Source organism: Cavia porcellus, unplaced genomic scaffold (assembly GCF_034190915.1).
Source record: "Cavia porcellus strain 051 isolate PalLab524CR breed Dunkin Hartley unplaced genomic scaffold, mCavPor4.1 scaffold_8, whole genome shotgun sequence".
NCBI lineage: Eukaryota > Metazoa > Chordata > Mammalia > Rodentia > Caviidae > Cavia > Cavia porcellus.
In genome coordinates this window covers 42,829,022-42,849,228 of record NW_026947491.1, presented here as the reverse complement: position 1 = coordinate 42,849,228, position 20,207 = coordinate 42,829,022, and the positions used below count along the sequence as shown (strand labels likewise).

The 20,207-nt window shown below is 48.2% G+C and overlaps 1 protein-coding gene across 3 annotated transcripts in view; it reads left to right on the top strand.

The window, feature by feature from the left end:
- The window catches only part of Galnt6 (polypeptide N-acetylgalactosaminyltransferase 6), a 35,069-nt gene extending 18,016 nt beyond the window's left edge, over positions 1–17,053 (top strand). For 2 of the 3 annotated variants that reach the window (XM_013159413.3, XM_013159412.3), the window contains exons 6-13: positions 5,980–6,129; positions 7,227–7,461; positions 10,693–10,810; positions 12,370–12,570; positions 13,085–13,216; positions 13,865–13,966; positions 14,427–14,579; positions 15,660–17,053. In XM_013159413.3, coding sequence (XP_013014867.1) covers positions 5,980–6,129; positions 7,227–7,461; positions 10,693–10,810; positions 12,370–12,570; positions 13,085–13,216; positions 13,865–13,966; positions 14,427–14,579; positions 15,660–15,773 — 1,205 coding nt within the window. In that variant the 3' untranslated portion in view covers positions 15,774–17,053. Of the gene's footprint in view, positions 1–5,979; positions 6,130–7,226; positions 7,462–10,692; positions 10,811–12,369; positions 12,571–13,084; positions 13,299–13,864; positions 13,967–14,426; positions 14,580–15,659 lie in introns of those variants that run through there. The other variant, XR_010049282.1, reaches the window with a different exon arrangement.
- The last annotated feature ends 3,154 nt before the right edge of the window (positions 17,054–20,207 follow it).

The window sequence follows — 20,207 nt, the reverse complement described above, 5'->3', positions numbered from 1 at the left end:
CCCAGAACTCAAGGAAGCTGAGGCAGGAGGATCACCATGAGTTCAAGGCCAGCCTGGGCAACATAGTGAGTACAAGACCCGCCTAAACTGCACAGTGAGACCCTTTCTCAAAAACAAACAAACAAACAAAGACTCCTGGTAGCACTCACAAAGCACAGGCAAGTACAGAGATGCAGTGAAAGGATCTAGTGGGCAAAAATGTGTACATCAATCTTTTGGGGCAGAGATGAAGGTGCTTGGGAGTGGCCTTCAGGGCCTCTTAGTAGAAGCAAGTATATCAGCTACCTCCTCTCAGACTGGGCCCCTTTGTGACCTTGATCCCCCAGCCCTGTGCTACCCACGCTTCCCCTGAACCCACAGGTCACTTTTACCATCACCCAGAACTTAGTGAGTCCTTAAGGAGCAAGTGCCAGGATAGATGAGCGACATTCCAGGCTGGATCAGGAAGCATCCACAGGGCAGAGCAGCTTGTGCCTAGCAAGGCAGAATTTCCCAGTCACCCCTCCAAAGGACCAGCTCCTAGTAGCCACCTGGCATGTGCCAGTGTTTTCTCTGGTTATCTCCCTCTTATTGTCCAGGATTCTTTCTTACGGCCAACTCCAGCACCCTTGACCCAGCTGCCTGACAAACCTGAACCCAAGCCTGCCCCTCTTATTTTTCTGGGTCCTGGATTGCTTTTAGAATCCATTGAAAGCGACCCTCCCTCCCTAGAGTAGGGCACACTGGCCCACAACAATATGTACCCCTCCCCATTTTCCCATGTAATGCCAGGGAATTTGTGCATTCCAGAAAAACAATCCTACCAAGAAGATTCTCAGACTCTAGAGATACTTTAAGGATGATGTTCAGTAGGGAAAGGAAAAAACCCTGAGATTCATGGTCAGAAATCTCTTAGCCCACAGCAAGATAAAATTTCCTACACAGCTGACCGTCTGATCATGTTCACTGGCTGTCGTTAGACACACACAAACAATGCCTATGTCTCTGCTGAAACCCAAAGTCCCTGCTTTCTGCTCTGCCATCAGGCATGTGGCAGCTTCCCCGTGCCTGTGAGTATATCAGCAGTTGGTGGAGCCAAAAGAGAAGCCCCAGCGCCAGGCTGAGGACTTTGTATTTCCCAGAACAAGTCAGACCCAGGCATAAGCTTCACTCCTGAGTGCTGTCTGACTTCTTAGAGCTTACTTTTTTACTTGGAAAGACAGAATATAAGTAATTTAAAATAATAATAAAATTGCATGGCTAAGTTAAAGGCAAACAAAGCACAGAATGCATATGCTAAACTGGTGCAGAATTAGAGAGCTCCTTTAGCAAAGGAACTGCTCTGTTCTCCCCAGAGGAACAGCAGTGCAAAGGCCCTGCATGGCTGAAAGAAGTAGGCAAGGAAATAGAACGGTACTGCAAAATGAATTTATCTTTTTGGGGGGTGGGTACCGGGGATCAAATGTGACCTCACGCTTGCCAGGCAGGCACTTGTGCCACTGAGCTATATCCGTAGCCCCCCAAAATGAATTTAGAGAGACAAGGGGCTGGATTGTGAGACTTCCATAAGTGACAGGGTGTGTTTGTTCACCTGTGGGATAAAATATACATAATGTAAGATTTCCCACCATTTCCAAGGCACAGTTCCTCCTCAGGGCATCTGTTACTGCAACCATCACCACTGTCCAGCTCCAGAATGGCTCTGTCTTCCTATACTGAAGTGCCGTTTCTGCTGAACCACAGTTCCCCATCCTCCCCGTGCCTGGCATTCAACCTTCTCCCATCTGTCTCTATGAATTGTGTTACTGTGGGGGCCTCCTTAGGTGGAATCAGACTGTATTTGTCCTTTATGACTGGCTTCTTTCATGCAGCGTATCTTCAAGACATCTGTGTTGTACCGTCTGTCAGAACTCCCTTAAAGCTGAATAATATTCTGCTGTATTTTACCACATTTTGCTTATCCATTCATCTATTGATGCACATTTAGATTGTTTTCACCATGGCTATGCTGCTATGACGATGGATGATCAAATATTTTTAAAATTTTTCTTAGACAGGATCTCACTGTATAGTCCAGGCTGGCCTTGAAATCAATATGTAGCCCAGGCTGGCCTCAAACTCACAGTGATCCTCCTGCCTCAGCCTCCTGAGTGTGAAGACCACAATACCCAGATAAATACCTGTCTTAATTCTGTGTATTTTTTTCTTAAGGAAACCCCATACTATTTTAATTATATTTTTTTTATCAGTACCAGGGATTGAACTCATGACCACCCGCATGCAAGGCAGGCACTTATGCTGCTGAGTTAAATCCCCAGCCCCTAACCCCATACTATTTTAATTTGTTTGTGTATATATATATATATATATATATATATATATACATTTATTTATTTATTTATTTATTTATTTTATTGCTGGGGATGTAGCTCAATGCAAAGGTCCTGGATTCAGTCCCCAAAACTGCCAAAACCAAAAACACAAACAAAAAGATTAGAAAGAGTAATGTAGCCCAAGATATAGCTCTGCAGCACAGTGCCTATTTGGCAAGCATGAGGTCCCGAGTTGATTCCTGGTACAAAAAGGAAGGAAGGAAGGAATGAAGGAAGGAATGAAGGAAGGAAGGAAAGAAAGATACTGATAGTAAAGTAATACATTATCACTGTGGTAACCATAGGGACAGAGAATAAAGTAGCTCTACTTGCTGATGAGCTGATTGTTCACAGAAATATTAATATTAATAATAATAAACAGGGCAGAGTGGTAGGAGAGAATCCAGCGTCAGGGCAGCTGATGTCCTGTACCAGTGCAGGGGAGGCTGGGGAGCGGGGTGGGGTAGTATCAGAAATTCTGCTGGGAGTGTGTTTGTTAGGTTTGTGGTTCTCCTAGATGCTCTGATGCAGATGGATGGCAAGGCCAGGGAGCCATCTGCATACACATGGGACCCAGTGAGACACTGCATTGTGGGTCACCGTCAGCTTGTGGACTTGAGTTGTGTGGCGTGAAGCCACACCGGAGTGGTGGTGCATTGGACTATATTAAAAGGCTGGCACCCAAGGGACATGAGAGTCTGAGTGAACTTGCCTTTTCCATGCTCAGCTCTGCCATCTGGTTTGGGTGGGACAGGAGATGGAGTAACAGGGATATTTCTTAGGGGAGTTATCTTGCACCCCTAGAATGGGTGAAGCCTGGAGCTGGCTGCCTCTTGGGCTCCAATGCCCAGGTCCTTCCAGCCTAACCACGTGAGATGAGAAGGAAGGCGTGGGCGAACCTTGTAGAGCTCAGGCTCCCCTGAGGGGTACACCTCAGTGCTTCTTAGGCCCTTACCACAAAACCCACTTCCTATGACGTTTTGTCCCTGGGTTATCTCTACTACCATGGGCTTCCTGTGAGCAGAATTAAGCCCATTTTCAAGGGAAACATCAGCCACGCTGAGGTGAGGCTCCTGGTTGGGGTTCTTCCCTCCTTCCTGTCAGAGCCAGCGCTTAAGGCTGTGGAATCCATGAGCTGCTGGATGTCAGGATGCAAAGCAGCACCTGCCCGTACAGGACAGTGTCCTGCGTGTGGGCAGGGCACTGGCGGATGTTTCTTAAGTGGCTGCTGCGCTGAAGCTGCACACGAGGCTGGTTTTGACTCGTGAAGTCCTGGCTCCAGAGGCAAGAGGCCTAGAGTAAGATACAACCCCTTTCTGAGGTGACTGCCTGAAGAATTCCGCATGCAAGTCAGCACAGGGTCAGGAGCTCCTCTATCCAGAAAAGGTGAAGAAGAAGAAAAAAGAATTTTATCCTTGTGGAGCTCCACCCTCTAGAGCAGTGACCAAAAGAGCTGCTTGACAAAGTCCCTTCTCTTGTCTTCTCTTGTCAGGGTCATGCACGTGGCTGAGTGGTAAGGCCGTTAGATGACAAAGAGGCTGCAGAGCCTACTTTGAAACCTATGTACGTCAAGAGGCCTTGCTGCTCCTGTGGGAAGGAAGTGACACAGGCCTGGTTAGGACCTGCAGCTGCTCTTTGCACTTGCAGTGACTCTGGGGGCATCACTCACAGTTTTCCACCTGTTCACACACTGGGAGGACACTCCCTGCTCCACAGTCCTGTGCTCCTGGGGAAGATTAAAGCAGAAGTTGGCAGGAAAGCCCCAAGTTCAGCAACTGCACACAGGAAGCGCTCAAGCGTTCCGTGCTCGTGTGTATGAGTGTACACCATCAGTGGCGATGCACTACACTGGTTTTAGGGTCCACAGTCCGTAACACACTGTGCTCAGAACGAGGCCTAATCTCTAAGCTGATCAAACAGTCTGAAATGGAAAGGACGTACTGTCTGTACCTGTCACAGCTGTCCTCCTCCTGGAAATGATGGGCAGCTCCATTCTGCATAGTTGAGAGAAGAACAGATGAACCAAAATACTGGTTAATAAAATAACATTTGGGCTGGCTCTCTGGTGCATGCCTATAATCCCAGCACTTGGGAGGCTGAGGCAGATGGATCACCACAGTTCAAGGCCAGCCTGAATACATAACAAGACCCTGTCTCAAGAAAACAAAAAACAAGATTTGGAGTATGTTTCAAGATGAATAGAGTGATTTCTTAAGGTTTGAAGAGCTTGGGTTAATGAGTCACAGTAGTGAAGAAATAGCACTCCCAGCCTCCCGCATGAGGCCCTGAGGCTTGACAGGGGCCCCCTGCAGTGAGACTGCAGGGCGCAGGAGCTGAAGGGTAGTGAGTGGGAGGGAAGAGAATGCAACTCCTGGGAAGGTGCCCCCCCTGCAGAGGCTTCCCTCGGACTCACCTGGGGGATGGTCAGCCCACTTGCTGGGGCAGTTTGTTCCTTAGGACAAATGATTTCGTGGCCAGTGCTCATCACTGCCTGCGGCCTCCAGCAGCTGGAGGCAGCACTGTGCCTGGCCCGCATAGACACTTGGTGCATAGGATTTTATTCTTTTGTCTTTTGAAGTGCCAATAATTGACCCTGGAGCTCTGTGCTCTACCACTGAGCTACATGCCCCACACCTTTAAAAATACAATGTAGTGTGGTGGCACATGCCTGCCATCCTAGCCCGCTAAGAGGCTGAGTTTGAGAGGATCACAAGTTCAAGCCTAGCCTTGGCAATCTAACAACTTAGCAAGAATCTGTCTCCAAAGTGTGTGTGCGTGTGTGTGTAAGTAATTTAAAAGCTGCTTAGCTTGCTTTCATCTTCTTTTATTGTTTTGGAGGCAGGGTCTCACTATGTAGTGCAGTCTGCCCTCAAACTCACAGTGATTCTCCTGCCTCAGCCTCCCACATGCTGGGATTACAGGCATGCATCACCATGCCTGGCTCATCTTCTTAAAAAGTTCTGAATTCAGAGGAAGTAATTAAAGGAATTAAGGCCAGGAATGAATCTCACTTTCAGAAGTCAGCTTCTGTGTGTACTTCGCGATCAAACTCATTCTGAGGAGCATGGGAAACAGGAAAGTGCAGACCCTGAACGATGCCTGTGAACCCAATAGGTGTGAGAGAAAAGGAAGCCTGAAAGGCAGCTCTGAGAGAAGTGGCTGAGAGGGTGGAAAATGAGGGCATCTGAGAGCCTTTGTCAAAGTTTGATTTGATTTGAGACCAAAGAAACAACTCAGAGGTGTGTCTCAGATGATGGAGGAGGTACAGGATCCATCACTACAGACCTGGTGTCCTGGCAAGGAGGTTCTAGCCACAAGCAGAGTTCCCTCTTCCTTCCACTGTCTTCCTCCTCATTTTGCCACTATTTTTTTTGAGACAGGGTTTGGTAGCTCAGGCTGGCCTCAAAATTGCAGCAATCCTCCTGCCTCAGCCTCTTGAGTGCTGGGATTCAGGGAGTGCCCCATGACACCCAGCTACCTTTGGCTCCTGTGGAATGGCTCAGTGTCAGTGGTGTGGGAGGATTAACATTCCAGGGAGCTGGGAGTTTAGGAGGACCTGGGCTTGGTGCTCACCTGGGATGAGGTATGCAGTAGTGTTAGCCTGCGACAATGTCCCCATCCCTTCCAGAATACTTGAAGGATGAGCTGGAGCGGTATGTGCAGCAGCTACAGATCGTGAAGGTGGTGCGGCAGGAGGAGCGCAAGGGGCTGATCACTGCCCGGCTGCTGGGGGCCAGTGTGGCCCAGGCAGAGGTGCTGACGTTCCTGGATGCCCACTGTGAGTAAGAGACACCCACCCTGGCACCCTGGAGTCTTGTGTCTCCAGTCCCTCTGCTCCCCTTGACAGAAGCGAGGCCGTCCTGGTTCTGTTGCAGGAGTGAAGGAGGCTTGGGAGCTTCTCTCACTTCTACCCCCTCCTGCCCCCAGACAGGGATGTTTTATCAGGTGGCACAAATGGCTCTACACGTGGTGACCCCAAACTACTGGGCATGTACCCCGGAGCCAGAGACACTCACCCCTCCCCACCCATATCTGTTCTGAGTTCTGCCCCTGTGAAGGGCCAGCCTCCTGTTACCACTTTTTTGGAACTGGTTTACATAGGGCTTTCCTATAAGGCCATGTGGAACCAGGAAGATCTGACTCTTGATCAGAGCCAAAACACTTTCCAGGGAAAAAGTAACTCTTCCTTCAGGGCAGTGATATATACTGGGGAAAGCTCTTGATTTGGAGTAAGAAGCGCTGCCTCCCATTCTGACTGTACCACTTACCGGTTTCCTCATTTGTAAGCTGGGAATGAGAACGGGCGTGGCAACACTCTCCGAGAGGTTGAGAGGGAGGATCACAGTGAGTTCCAGGCCAGCCTGGGCTACATATTGAGACCCTGTCTCAAAAAAAATAGGACAACACTAATCTGACTTACCTACCACAGTTATCGCCCCAGGGGCCCTATGAAGTAATGTATGCAGGAGTTCATTGGAAATCTCCTAGGGTGGTTTTAGAGCTAAAATCTGAGAGGCACCTCCTGGGAAAGAGAACACCTCCTGAAATCCACACTTCAGTGGGGAGCTGCCCTGTGGATGAGGCTGGAAGCACTGAAGATCTAAGCCAGGGCCTTCCCTGTGCTTTGAAATCATCTGAGTTGACTGTGTTACTCCCTGCCTCTACCCAGACCTCCATTCTCCCCTTTAGGGGGACTGGGGACAGGAGGATTTCAGATTGCTCTCTGTTTTCTACAGCTGGGGAGCTCATTGTCATCTGCCCAAACCGTGAAGTAAGGGGAAGGCTCCTCTGATCACCTTGAGGCCCCTACAGGGGCGGAGCTTGGGTCAGCTGTGGGCAGGGCCCAGACTGTTACCTTCTTGTGTGGGTCTGCAGGCGAGTGCTTCCATGGCTGGCTGGAGCCCCTCCTGGCTCGAATTGCTGAGAACAAGATGGCAGTGGTGAGCCCAGACATCGTCACCATTAACTTGAATACCTTCGAGTTCTCCAAGCCCATCCCTGAGGGCAGAATCCATAGCCGGGGCAACTTTGACTGGATCCTGACCTTCGGCTGGGAGGCTCTACCTGCACATGAGAAGCAGAGGCGCAAAGATGAGACCTACCCCATCAAGTAAGGACCTGCCTGGCCTCCGTGACCCCCAGTCCCATCCGTTCCAGAGCCTGTGCCATCCCACATCAGTGCTTACTGGTGCTCTTATCAGGCACTTAACATTTAATGTACTCCTCCTAATCAGGTAGGTACTCTAGAGCAAGGGGTTTGGGAGTGTGAATCCCTGATAAAGCACTTTCTTAACGTGGGCACAATGCTGGGTTTGATGCCCAGCACTGCAAAACAAAAACAGATAGGGGCTGGGGATTTAGCTCAGCGGCGTAAGTGCCTGCCTTGTAAGCGGGCAGTCGTGAGTTCGATCCCTGGTACTGATAAAAAAGGAAAAAGGCAAAAAAACAAAACAAACAAAAAAAACAGAAACGGCGAGACTTATTCATAATGATAAACAGCTAATCTCAGATCATGCAGCTAGCACATGGTAGAGCATGGGTACTCGTCTCCGATCCCTGTCTGGCTCAAAGCCTTAACCACAGCACTGTACGGCCTCACACTGCAGCCACCCCATCTTACTCACTCTCTTGCTGTGTGCCAGGCTTTACATACTGTACCTCACTTATTCCTCCCCACACCTGGAAGGTCATGACTGGTGCTTGCAGAGCAGATAAGAGATAGTAGGTAGGGGTCATTGTTCCCTTGCCATTGTAGGAAGTAGGAATGGTGTGTGCTTCCTCTTTGGAAAAACTCAGAATAAAAGAGCCGGGTGTGGTGGCACATGCCTGTAATCCTAGCACTTAGGAGACTGAGGCAGGAGGACTGCTGCAAATTCAAGGCCACCCTGGGCTACACAGTGATTTCAAGGCCAGCCCGAGTGACATAGTGAGACCCTCCCCCCAAAAAAAAGATATAGTAAGAGAAAGCAGATAAATTTTATGCAATCTAAAGTTTGTTGCAGTTGTCCTGAACTTTTTCAGTAAAGGACTAGATAGTAAAAATAACTCAAGCTGTGCCAGCCAAAAGAAAACTGCTGCAGAGCCCTATAAAATCGGGCAGGCACAAGACCTGATCTGGCTGAGCTGGAGTGTGGATTGTTGGAAGTTATGCCACTCAGGCACTCTTGGGCTTGCCTTCCTTACACCCGGGCTACCCTGTCCTCTGAAGATCGCCTGTTGGTGGTGTTACGGGACACAATTCTACTTCCACAGTTGTCTCAGACCAACAGGGCTGGGGAGTGAATTTTACCGAATCCTGTGACTTTGGATTATGTGTGCCACTATTTTCCTATATAGAAGAAATTATGAGTCAACTAAACATATATCAGGAATAGAGGGGAACAGAGGATGTGGGATACAGTGGCCAGGGATAAGAAGAAAGACTTGAAAGGAAGAGGTTATGATTTCTTCTCCCCCTCCCCCCACTACATTCCCAGAAGCTTAAGAAATACTGCCTGGAGCCTCAATTGGGTGGGATCAGGTGGGTGCCACAGAGAAGAATCTGAAACAGCCTAACCCTAACTGCTCTGCCTCCATTAGGGAGTGTGAAGGGAAGAGTGAAAACAGAAGATAGGAGAGAGAAAAAAAAGCCGGACCATCCAACTGATTCTCCACCTGTGTCACACTTGCATTTTGTTTGGTGTGCACATCAACAAAGTCCCACCCCAAGGCCAGGGCCAGCCACGCAGCTGCACAGTCAGGGATAGGGCACCTGACACTCTGCCCATCTGTGACATCCTGCCTCTGACAGTCGAGAGCCACACAACTGGAGGACAAAGCTCCAGTGTTTGAGGGATGAACCAATGTCTTCTTGGTTCATGTGGCTTACCCGGACACTTCACATTGCAGCTCACCAGGAGCACTGTGAGTAGTGACTCCCACAGTCCACTCGCAGCAGGAGGCCAAACAGAGAGGGAGAGGACCAAGGGATCCCAGGAAGGAGGGCAGGGAATACTAGCAGTTGCCTCTTGGTTGTGATCTCTAGTGAAGTTCCCAGTGTAAGGTTTATCCTCATAGCTAATATGTTGGTGAATTCCCAGCCTGAAGAGCTTCTCAAAGAGAAGACAGGCCCAGGGAGGAGAGGGGGAGCTCCCCAAGAGCAAATTAGCTTAAAGTCCCAGGATTCCCTGAGCCTCACTGGATGCTACTTGGGCTGGCTTACTACCCTGAGAGAGGACAGAACCAGCAAGCAGAAGCCAGCCTGATCATGAGGGTTTCCCAACAGAGATTCCTTCCCAGAAGTACCTACAGTAGCAAACTTCAGGGAAATAAAAGCCATGAGGTCAGGCTCCTGGGCAGTCACCTTGATAGATCAATCCAAGAATGTGATTGAACCCCACTCTGTTTAAGGCATCATCATAGATTCTGAGGCTACAGAGAAACTTCCAGTATTTTCTGCTTGGTTGTACCTTATGAAGCCACTCACTGAAGGCAGCAAAGCCCTATCCAAGTCAGCATGGCCCAGGCCCAGAAGCCAACAGCTAAGGCTCGAGTGCTTCCTCCCCTGCTTCTCCAAGCACCCTCCCCCATCTCCTTGCCCACCTGAGTGCTTAACCCTAACCCTATCAAGTGAGATATTTTAAAATTTTTTTTTTCTTTTTCTTTAGATCAAGTGAGATATTTTTATAAGTTCATCTATGTTTCTCTGCCTTTGTCTGAAGGCCACAATCTTTTTGTAGCCTCCTAAATGCTTCCTGTGATCCAAACATTGAGTTTAACCTCGCTTTCTTCCCACAGGACGTTCAGGAGCACCTCTTATCTGTTTGTCTTGCTTAAGGCAACTGGCAGCTCTAGGCCAAAGCTTGGGTTTCTCAGGCCCCATTAAACACCAGGGCTAAGGTTCTCATACTGTGGCCTCACAGTCCCTGAAGATCCACAGATACTGACACAGAATGGGACTGGCCCTGCTGATGATAAAAGCCACTCAATCATTCATGGCTCTAATCCTGCCTGTTTTCAAAAAGTTTCACATAGCTCCTGAAAAGTGAGCATCTACTCTGCTCTAGTCACACTGCTGCCCAAAGTAGCCAGCGAAACTTTCCTGTCTGCTGCTAGCCTGTGTTCTCAGGAAGTGAGATTGTTCTTGTCAGCTCCAGATGCCCGCCACGCAGCAGGGGCCCTCATGCTGGTGTTTCATACATTCTCAGTTGAGTGAATGAATGAAGGCCTTTTGGGGGCCAGAAACAAAAATTACCTTTCACTTTGGCCCTAGAAGAAAAGATCAACGTAGATTTGTGAACAGGTGACTTGGTGGAAGGACGGCCCCCGTCCCAGGAACATGCTTCTCCCTCTGTCTCTCTAGATCCCCGACGTTTGCTGGTGGCCTCTTCTCCATCTCCAAGTCCTACTTTGAGCACATCGGTACCTATGATAATCAGATGGAGATCTGGGGAGGGGAGAACGTGGAAATGTCCTTCCGGGTGAGAGAGAAGAGGGCTTCGTGGGGAATCACAGCATCCCAGGAGGCAGCAGGAGCCTCGGGGATGTCACATCTGAAACTGAACTTGACATGGTGGCTGTTTCCTGTGGCTATGGCTCTGCTATTCTTCTGTTTCCCTCCTTGTCGCTGGCAATAGGGCCCTGGCAATTAGATTGGATCACTTTGAAAATAATTAGTGGGCCGAAGGAGCAATGGCACTTTCTCAGAGGGAAAGGACAGTAGTGGCTATTCAGGACTGGACATTGAGCATTAAATTCATGGGAAAAGGGTTGGAGTGAAGGCAGAAACAGGTCAGTAACCTATCACGATTTTTTTTAAAAAAACAAAGTCACCTTCTTAGGCCAAAAGACATGCCCAGGTTGCATTCAGATTGTCCCTATATATGCTCAACAACCACTTCATAAACATGGGACCAGATAGTGGCCCCAATTCTGGTAGACTCCAGAATTCCAAAGGATTCTAAGAATTACATAAATCAAAATTAAATCAGGAAGAGGGCTGGGATTTAGCTCAGTGACATAGTGCCTGCCTGGCAAGCACTAGGTCCTGAGTTTGATTCCTGGTACCAAAAAAAAAAAAAAAAAAAAAATGAAACCTTCATAAATCCTCATGCCAGATGAAAAGTAATACATAAATAAGCTCATATATGATGTCACCTCCCACTACAGTGCTTTGTACACATTAAGCACATACATAACTGATGTCTGCTAATACTATGATTATGTGTTTCTATGTTGCCATACTAAAATAGTTTCCAGAAAAGCCCAGGAGACAGAAGGAGGAAGCGTGTTGTAGCCAGTCTGCTGGCACGGAGAAGAGTCACCTGCCAGTCACCACAACTCTAGGTTTTCTGATTCTAGGTTCCTCAGTGAGGTTCTGATCTGTTTTCAGTCTTTCCTATGAAATCATCATGCTAAGGGCTCAGGTGACTGTGACAGGCCATCTGGTGGTTCTTGCTACTAATACATTGATGCTCTGCTCTAGGGAATTTGAGTCTCCAGTTAACCCCTGGGTAAGCTGATAAAAATCACATTTCCAAGCCAGACGTGGTGGTGCACACCTGTAATCCCAGCGCTCAGGAAGCTGAGGCAGGAGGATCACCATGAGCTCAAGACTAGCCTGGGCTATATATAATGAATTCAAGGCTGGCCTGAACTACATCGTGAGATCCTGTCTCAAAAAAAAAAAAAAAAAAAAAAAAACCTCATTACATTTCCAGGTTAAAAAGGCAAGCGACCAGAGCTCAAAGTAGGCATATAGCACAAAAGTAACCAGTTGTCTTCTCTAAAGTGGGCCCTGAGCCTCACGACTCCGCAAATTTCCATTTGCATACAGCAACATCAGAGAGCCTACGGCTGTAAGGTCATGGCCTAGCAAGAAGCCTAGTTGCTGTCCCTTTTTCCAGGGAGAGAAAACAGTATTTGCCTGGGTCACTGAACCTGGGGTCCAGCATCCTGGGAACTGAACAAGGGTGCTTTGTGGGAGATTGTCCCATTCTGCACCTTCTTGAAGGCCACACCCTGTCTCCTCTCGTGTCAGGTGTGGCAGTGTGGGGGCCAGCTGGAGATCATCCCCTGCTCTGTGGTAGGCCACGTGTTCCGTACCAAGAGCCCCCACACCTTCCCCAAGGGCACCAGTGTCATTGCTCGCAACCAAGTGCGCCTGGCTGAGGTGTGGATGGATGACTACAAGAAGATTTTCTATAGGAGAAATCTGCAGGCAGCAAAGATAGCCCAAGAGGTAAGAGAAGTGGTGCTCAAATGGTGTTTGGGTGAACAGAAGCACAGAATCTCAAACCTTGGCCAGGGGCAAACTGACAGGGACCTCCCCATCCCTATCATCCGGTGCCTAGCTCCACCCCTCAGGGCCCTGTGAGGCAAAGCCCACGGGAGATCTTGAAGACTAGACGAGGAGGAGAGGAACTTTGGTTGGCCCTGCCTGGGAAGGAAGAGGAAGGAAAAGAGATTCAGAGAAAAAGAACCTCTTAACGGAGGGGTGGCTCTGATAAGCTAGAACTGGGGACCAGGAGAACTGCCTGGGAGTCTTGGGAGATGAAGGAGCTGGGAGGATATGAGAGGGGGCTCCCAAGCCAGTGCAGAAGGTCTGGGACTGGATGTGAGGCAGCCCTTGTAGCTCCAATGGGCCCTGAGCAGGAAGAAGCAGGAGAGGGAGTGATACTGGGGGCTTTGTGCTATCTGGCTGGACAGTCAAAGCTGTGGAACTGACCATTAGAAGGGGATGACTTGATTGGCAGAAATCCTTTGGTGACATTTCGGAACGACTGCAGCTGAGGGAACGACTACACTGTCACAACTTTTCCTGGTTCTTGAGCAACATCTACCCAGAGATGTTTGTTCCTGACCTGAGTCCAACCTTCTATGGAGCCGTAAGTGTGAGACCCACTGTGTCTACCCACCATCACAGCGCCTCCTGGAGAAGTTCATGACCTACCACACCAATGAATGGCAGTCAGTAACTGATTTTTACTCCCCACTGTTTTTTATCCAGGAAAGGGATGGAGGGGCCACTTTGGGGCTTCTAGAAATAGCTAAAAATCTGACAGAAGGAAAGCCACCCATAAGCAGTGATTCTCAAATGTTGGTATGCATCAAGCCCCAGGAGTGCAGTGTGGAAATAGGTTGCTGAGTTCCCCCCCCCCACAAGTTTCTGAGTGAGGATTTGGATGGGGTCTGAAAATCTGCATTCCTACCAAGTCCCAAGTGATGTTGGTGGTCTGGGTACCGTACATTGAGAGCCACTGCTCTAAGGAAACTCCCATGCACTGAAGTCTTCCAAGGCACCTGGTGTTTGGGTAGTACCCCATCTTTTCCCATAGAGGTGTCCAGTCTTAACCTCTCTCAGGCTCTGGGACTCTGCACTTCACTTTGCTATTAACGTCAGGTATCTGGATTAATGAGCAGGAAAGGAATCTAACCCTGCAATTCATTCCAGGTTAGTTGGCCCCATAACACAACTAGGAAACTAACTCCCAGGTGTACTATCCTGGTTCCCCCCTCTGCTCACCATTCTGCAGATCAAGAACCTCGGCATCAATCAATGCCTGGATGTGGGTGAGAACAACCGAGGAGGGAAACCCCTCATCATGTACTCCTGCCATGGCCTTGGCGGCAATCAGGTAGACAGCCCACCGTGCCAGGCAGGCAGGCCCAAGAGAAGCCTGTCTCTGGGGCGTCTCCTTTCCTCATGGGCTCCTTTCTTGAGGCCTGGGATAGAAGACACCCAGAACAGGAGGAGGAGGTACCATCCCTACCTCAGAAATCTCCCAGTCTGAGGGATGGGATGGCACAGACATGAGTTCTGGTGCTGTGGAGCAGTGGGAGGGAGCGGATTAATCAGCATGGGCAATATTTATGCGTGGGTGTGGGAAATTATTTCTCTTCCTATATAAACTTATTCCTTATAACCACATGTGGTAAAAATCATGAAGACAAAAAAAAGTTACAGAAGTCATGGATGGCCACATCCATGTCTTTACTTCTCTGGAGTCCATCTGTGGTTGGCATTTAGGGCAGGTAGCTTTGGAAGGTGGTGGACAAACTCCTCGCCTGTTCTCAGGACTTTCTCTTGACTTCCAGTACTTTGAGTATACGACCCAGAGAGAGCTTCGTCACAACGTTGCTAAACAGCTGTGCCTCCATGCCAGGGCCGGCACACTGGGCCTTAGGGCCTGTCACTTCACTGGCAAAAATAGCCAAGTGCCCAAGGAGGAGGAATGGGAGTTGACCCAGGTGAGTCTGTTGCCCAGAAAGCTCGGAATTAAGCTGGGTATGGTGGTGCACACACTCATAATCCACCACGTGGGAGGCTAAGGTGGGAAGGTGACTGTGAGTTCAAGGCCAGCCTGGGCTACATAGCAAGGTCAAGGTGTCCTGAACTACATCGTGAGACTCTCTAAAAAGAAAACAAAATGCTTGGAATCAAGAACCCGAGGCCACATTTGCCCCTTCCCTGTTTTCTGTATCTTCTGCCTGAGATGCTGGGATGGATTAGAGCAGTAGAATGGTGAGTTGGACTTGGTCACAGCAGGGTCCTCAGCACTTGAGGACTCTGGTGATGGCCGATACAAACATGGGGTCAGAGAGTATGGCCTGTGTCCAGTTCTGCCATAACACAAGCGGTTTTTGGCATTTTATCATTTTTAGTAGATCATTGTGAAGGGCCATTCGTGGTTTCCGCCTGCCTCTGTGTGGCAGATGCAAATGAAGCAGCTCTGTGCATTAGCTTGGTTAATGTTTCAGGGCCCTTTCCAAGTAGACAGTGCCCCGTTTCTGCAGATGAGCCGAACGGAGCCCAGCAAGTTTGTGACTGGCCTAAGACCCACCATTAGTAAATGGAGGGTGGGATTCAGACATAGAGAAGTTTGACTGGAAAGCATTTGTGTTTTCCATGGCACCACATTGCCCCAGGACTGAGCCTGAACTCCATTCCACTCAGGAAAAGAGCCTGGTCTTGAGGATACAGGGAAGGGAGGAGTCAAAACACAAATAACAAAATGGGAAGTGAGCAGTGCTGGCCTCAGATCTTAGAACTTGGCCATTCAGGAGACCTCAGAAGCATTTTTCTTAGCTGTGGTCTTCATTTCCTCTACTTATTTTCTAGCCACTCAGGCTAAAGCTGGAGATGGGGAACTAGCACCAGACATGGGGAGGAATTTAGGAACGTATCTCTCAGAGTCTGCAATCAGGAAATGGAAGTATCCTCTCTGTGCCTTGGTGGCCTTCCTTTGTCTTTTATCTGTTATCCCCTGCCCCTAATAGCGTTGTTAGAGGTCTGCAACCCAGAGTGAGCCTTTACTGTATTGTTTTTAGGATCAGCTCATCAGGAACTCAGGATCTGGTACCTGCCTGATATCCCAGGACAAAACGCCAGCCATGGCCCCATGCAATCCCAGTGACTTCCACCAGCGCTGGCTCTTTGTCTAGGCCTGCGATCATCTCCACTGTATGATCCCCTTACAACCCCCAAGTCTTCTCAGGAAACAGGATTGCAGGTGTCTGGGAACCTGATCATCTGTCCTCTGTAGGCCTTCAAGAAGGATTTGTAAATGAAATGGGTGTCAAGGCAGAAGCTACTTGCCCCTTGCAACAACTCTGGGCCCATTTTCTTTCTCCACACTGACAGAAGAGACTGTGTGGACATGCCTAGAGCTTTTCTTCTGTTCTTGCAAAAAGGCCTCCAGGGCAGAGGGCAGGCCAAGGGCAGCAACTCTACAGTCAAGAAGAATACCTCTGCAGCCCTATCCTGAAGCCTTGATCAGCCAAAGCACCTACAGAATTTAGTGAAATAATGTGATCTAATAGAGGGTTTTGAGGTCAAAGAGAGCCTCCCTTGCTAATAATACCTGGTGTGTAGAACTGACTACATTTATGGAAAGCATCCATTGAGCTTTCCTTTATCTGAATTCATTTGCACAATAATCCTGTGAGAAAGACAGGGTGAGATCTACTGTACCCATCTTATAGGTAAGAGAGTAGAAGCGGGGATAAAGTATGCCTACAGTTGCATAACTAGTGGCTGGCTGAAGCTGACACTGAGGCTCAGTCTTCAATGCTGACCATGGATCATTTCACTGTGCCACAAGAACACTAGACACCTAGCCAGGAGTTTCCCACTCCCTCTCTGCCCTGTTATCTCCGAGCTACTGTTAGCCTAGATGAAGTCAATAAGAGTCCTAGCAAGATGGAGGGAGCAGGTGTGGCATCTGTAATCCCAGCACTTGGTAGGCTGAGGCAGGAGGATCACGGAGTTCCAGGCCCTCCAGAAATGCATGAGAAACCCTGTCTCAAAAAAAAAGAAAAAGACTGAGGAAGCAGGGTCATTGCGCAGTCAAGCAAGACTGATTTCATCTGTGATGTATGCATTAAGTCCTGGTGTGAAGCAGGCCTGATGTGTGTACTAGCTCTTCCAGCAATATGGACCCCGCTGCAGCTGGCTGCTCTGTCTGATACAGCCCTCTGTCTGGAAGAAGTCTCTCGACGTCAGAAACAGGCTGTGGCCACATGAGGGTGCCATGGGACCATTTCTGCTCCTGTTCGCACGAGCTGGCAGGAGATCCCTGGAAGCCTTCAGCACCCAGTAAAGACACTCTGAGGTGCCCAGCCAAAGGAAAAGGAGAACCTAGGGAAAAAGGAGAAAATTCTGTTTCTGAAAGAGAAGAGTTGGACATCCCTGTGGAAATAAAGGTTTCATGGCATTGGTAGAAGTGTGCATTGGGCTTCTCTTTCCCTGAACTGTGCCTTAACTGAATCAATTGATTGGGAAATACCACATACACTCTACAAGCACTGTCACACCCCGCCCCTTCTCCCTACATACCCTCTGGGCTCCAGTCTGGCCTGTGTAGTGGGTGTCAAGCACGTGGAAGTAGGCAGAGATGTAAGACAAGGTCCTTCCGCCTTGGAGCTCCCAGTCCAAGCACACACAGGTCGTGAAAGCCTGGAGATGTCCAAAAATGTGCTCTATGAGCTGCAGGGAAAAATCCCTCCCACTTAACGGAGTCAAGAAAGGCCTCACAAAGATAGTAACACTTCTCATCGATAGAGAAGTCTCAGGTAGGAAAGACTCAGTAAACAGAAATACCACACAAGCAGCCATCTAGCATGAGCATAGTCACAGAGAGACAAAAATACAAGTGGTTCTAAAAAGCAAGACCTCATAGAGAGAGAGATGGGTGTACAGAAGCTAGAGGAGGGCTGCGTTTTGACTTTGGTGGGCACTAAGCACTTGCACCTTCCTAAGACCCTTGTTCTAGTAAAAAATAAAATTGTATTTTATGAATGCACTGATATAAAAGTGAATATAATCCGGATTCTATTTTATTCTGATCCTAAAAGAACCTAAAACATTTTTTGTGAAACCCTTAAAAGTATTGCAGACCCTAGACACTGTGCCCCTAGGCAAGTCTGCCCTATGGAAGAGTGGAATAGGGCCCACGTGAAAGGGCTTTGACTCAGGCTAGCCAGAGTCATACTCTGCAATCCTGACCTCACTCTTGATTGTATTCAGCATCCAAACATTTACCAGACATGGATCCTTTGCCACTTGTCCCTGCATGCCTCATCATGTTGGTAGCATCACCCTGTGGCACCCCAGCTCAATCATATTGTGCCCGACCAAGATGCTGCTATGTGTGATGCCAACAAGCTTCCTCACACCTGCCTCAAAATAGCATTTCCTAGGTGAGTTATGAGTAACTCAGCTAGACATGATGGTATATGCCTGTAATCCCAGCACTCAGGAGGCTGAGGCAGGAAAGATCGATTGCCATGAATTCGGGCCAACCTGGACTACATAGCCAGACCCTGTTTCCAAAAACAAAAAAAAAAGTAACTCACAGTGTCATGGGTGGGACTGGAGGGAGATAAGACTACATGCCATGCTCAGGGTAGGCCCAGACATGAGGCCAGGGGAGGCCAAGGAAGGGAGGTGGTCAAGAGGAGGAAGAAGGTGCTGACCAGGCGGTGAGAAAACTAGGGAAGTAGTTTCTTGTCCTTATCCTTAGCAACAGCTAACCCTGCCCGAACTCAACACCAGCACTATTCCTTAAAACTTAACCTGGGTCCCTCCCTGACCATTCTCAGCTAACCGAGGGCCCCATGCAACTGTTTCCCAGCACCATAGTATTGAAGCACCACTCTGCTCTGGGTATTTGAAGTGTACTGGACTGTTGCTCCAAGGAGCAAAACTCCCCATAATTTATTATTTTTTAATTACAAAGGTAATACTGTAGAGAAAAGTCAAGTAATATAGAAAGTAAGAGGTTAAAAAAACATCAGCTGGATATGGTGGTATATACTCGTCCTGTACTCTGAGGGGCTGACGCACAAGAATTGCAAGTTTGAGCCTAGCCAGGAAATTTAAACAACTTCCTAAGATCCTGTCTCAAAAAAAGCAAAAGGAAAGAAAGAAAGAAAGTGTATCATGATGTTCCATACCTATTGATGTATTCTGTAGACATACTATCTATTTACAGCATAGGTGTCTGAACTCTTGACTTGCCTGGTCTGCAGTGTGGTAACTGAAGAGGAATTCTCAGGCCACATATAAAGTGTATATTGTGGTTTTATTGTTACTGTTTTTTATTTTGAGACATAATCTTGCTATGCAGTTCAGGCTGGTCTTGAACTCACTATGCAGCCCAGGCTGGCCCCAAACTCAAGTGATCCCCCTGTCTCACCTCCCGAGTTCTGGGCTGTGCCACCACACCCAGGTTAAAATGTATAATACAGTTAATGTATATAACTCCCAAAATTCCCCTTACTTTTTACACTTTATTATATTACTGTAGGAAATAAGACCATGTTTAATAATTAAATAAGCAAACTTGTATGTCTGCTTAGTAACAATGACCACTTGTCTTTAGAGGAGCCTGTGTATAGGTAGGTTGAAGTGCTGTTGGAAATTACTGCACTTTACTCACCAGGGACATGTGATAGCTGATACATGAGGGTTTCCAGTCAATGGATGGTGCCGCAGGAGGCAGAGATGGCACTGAAGTGTGCCCTCGCCCACACAGCCTTCTGCGGTCACCTATGCAGTCCATGACTGAACACTGTACAACAGACTCAAAAATCGCATGAGAGTGTTAGTTTATAATCTTGTGAAGCTACACTGCTAGCTGTCCAGAGACACATGTGGCCTACAGGTTGTCATCTATCAGCATACAAATGTACTAATACACAGTACCGTCTCATGCATGACTTTGGTTTCTTCACTTAGGATACTTTCATGTCAGTTCATTTAAATCTAACTTACTTTTTTCCCCATCTTTTTGAGACAGGGTCTCACTATGCAGTTCAGGCTGGCCTTGAACTCACTGTGTAATTCAGACTGGCCTCAAGCTTGTGGCGATGCCCTTACCTCAGCCTCCCAAGTTCTGGGTTACAAGTGTGCACCACCATGCCCTGCCTAATTTACTGTTTTAAAGCTACATAGTATTTCACAGTAAGACTAGAACCAGTTTATTCAAATTTATAATCCAAAGCTTTGTACATTTATTTTTATGCCTGTGTTTATTTCAAAGGGAGATATGACTAGCATTGGAACTGTTTAGCCAGAAGAAATACGATGCCTCAAAAATTTTCCAGGGAGTCTATGTATGCCTAATTCAAATAAATGAGTCTCACCAGCATGGAGATGAAACACCCACTGTCAGGGGCTTAAGTATAGTTCTAGAGTTTGGTTTTTAAGCAAATACAGATTGGGTCTCCCTGGATCAGGCCAAGGGTACAGAGACACATATGAAACAGGCCTGTCCTTAAAGGTTCACAACTTTGGCCTATGCGATGTCAAGGGGTAGCCTTTAGATACTCTCTGCCTCCTTTTGAACTCCTCCCCTGGGCTGAGTCTCCCATTCT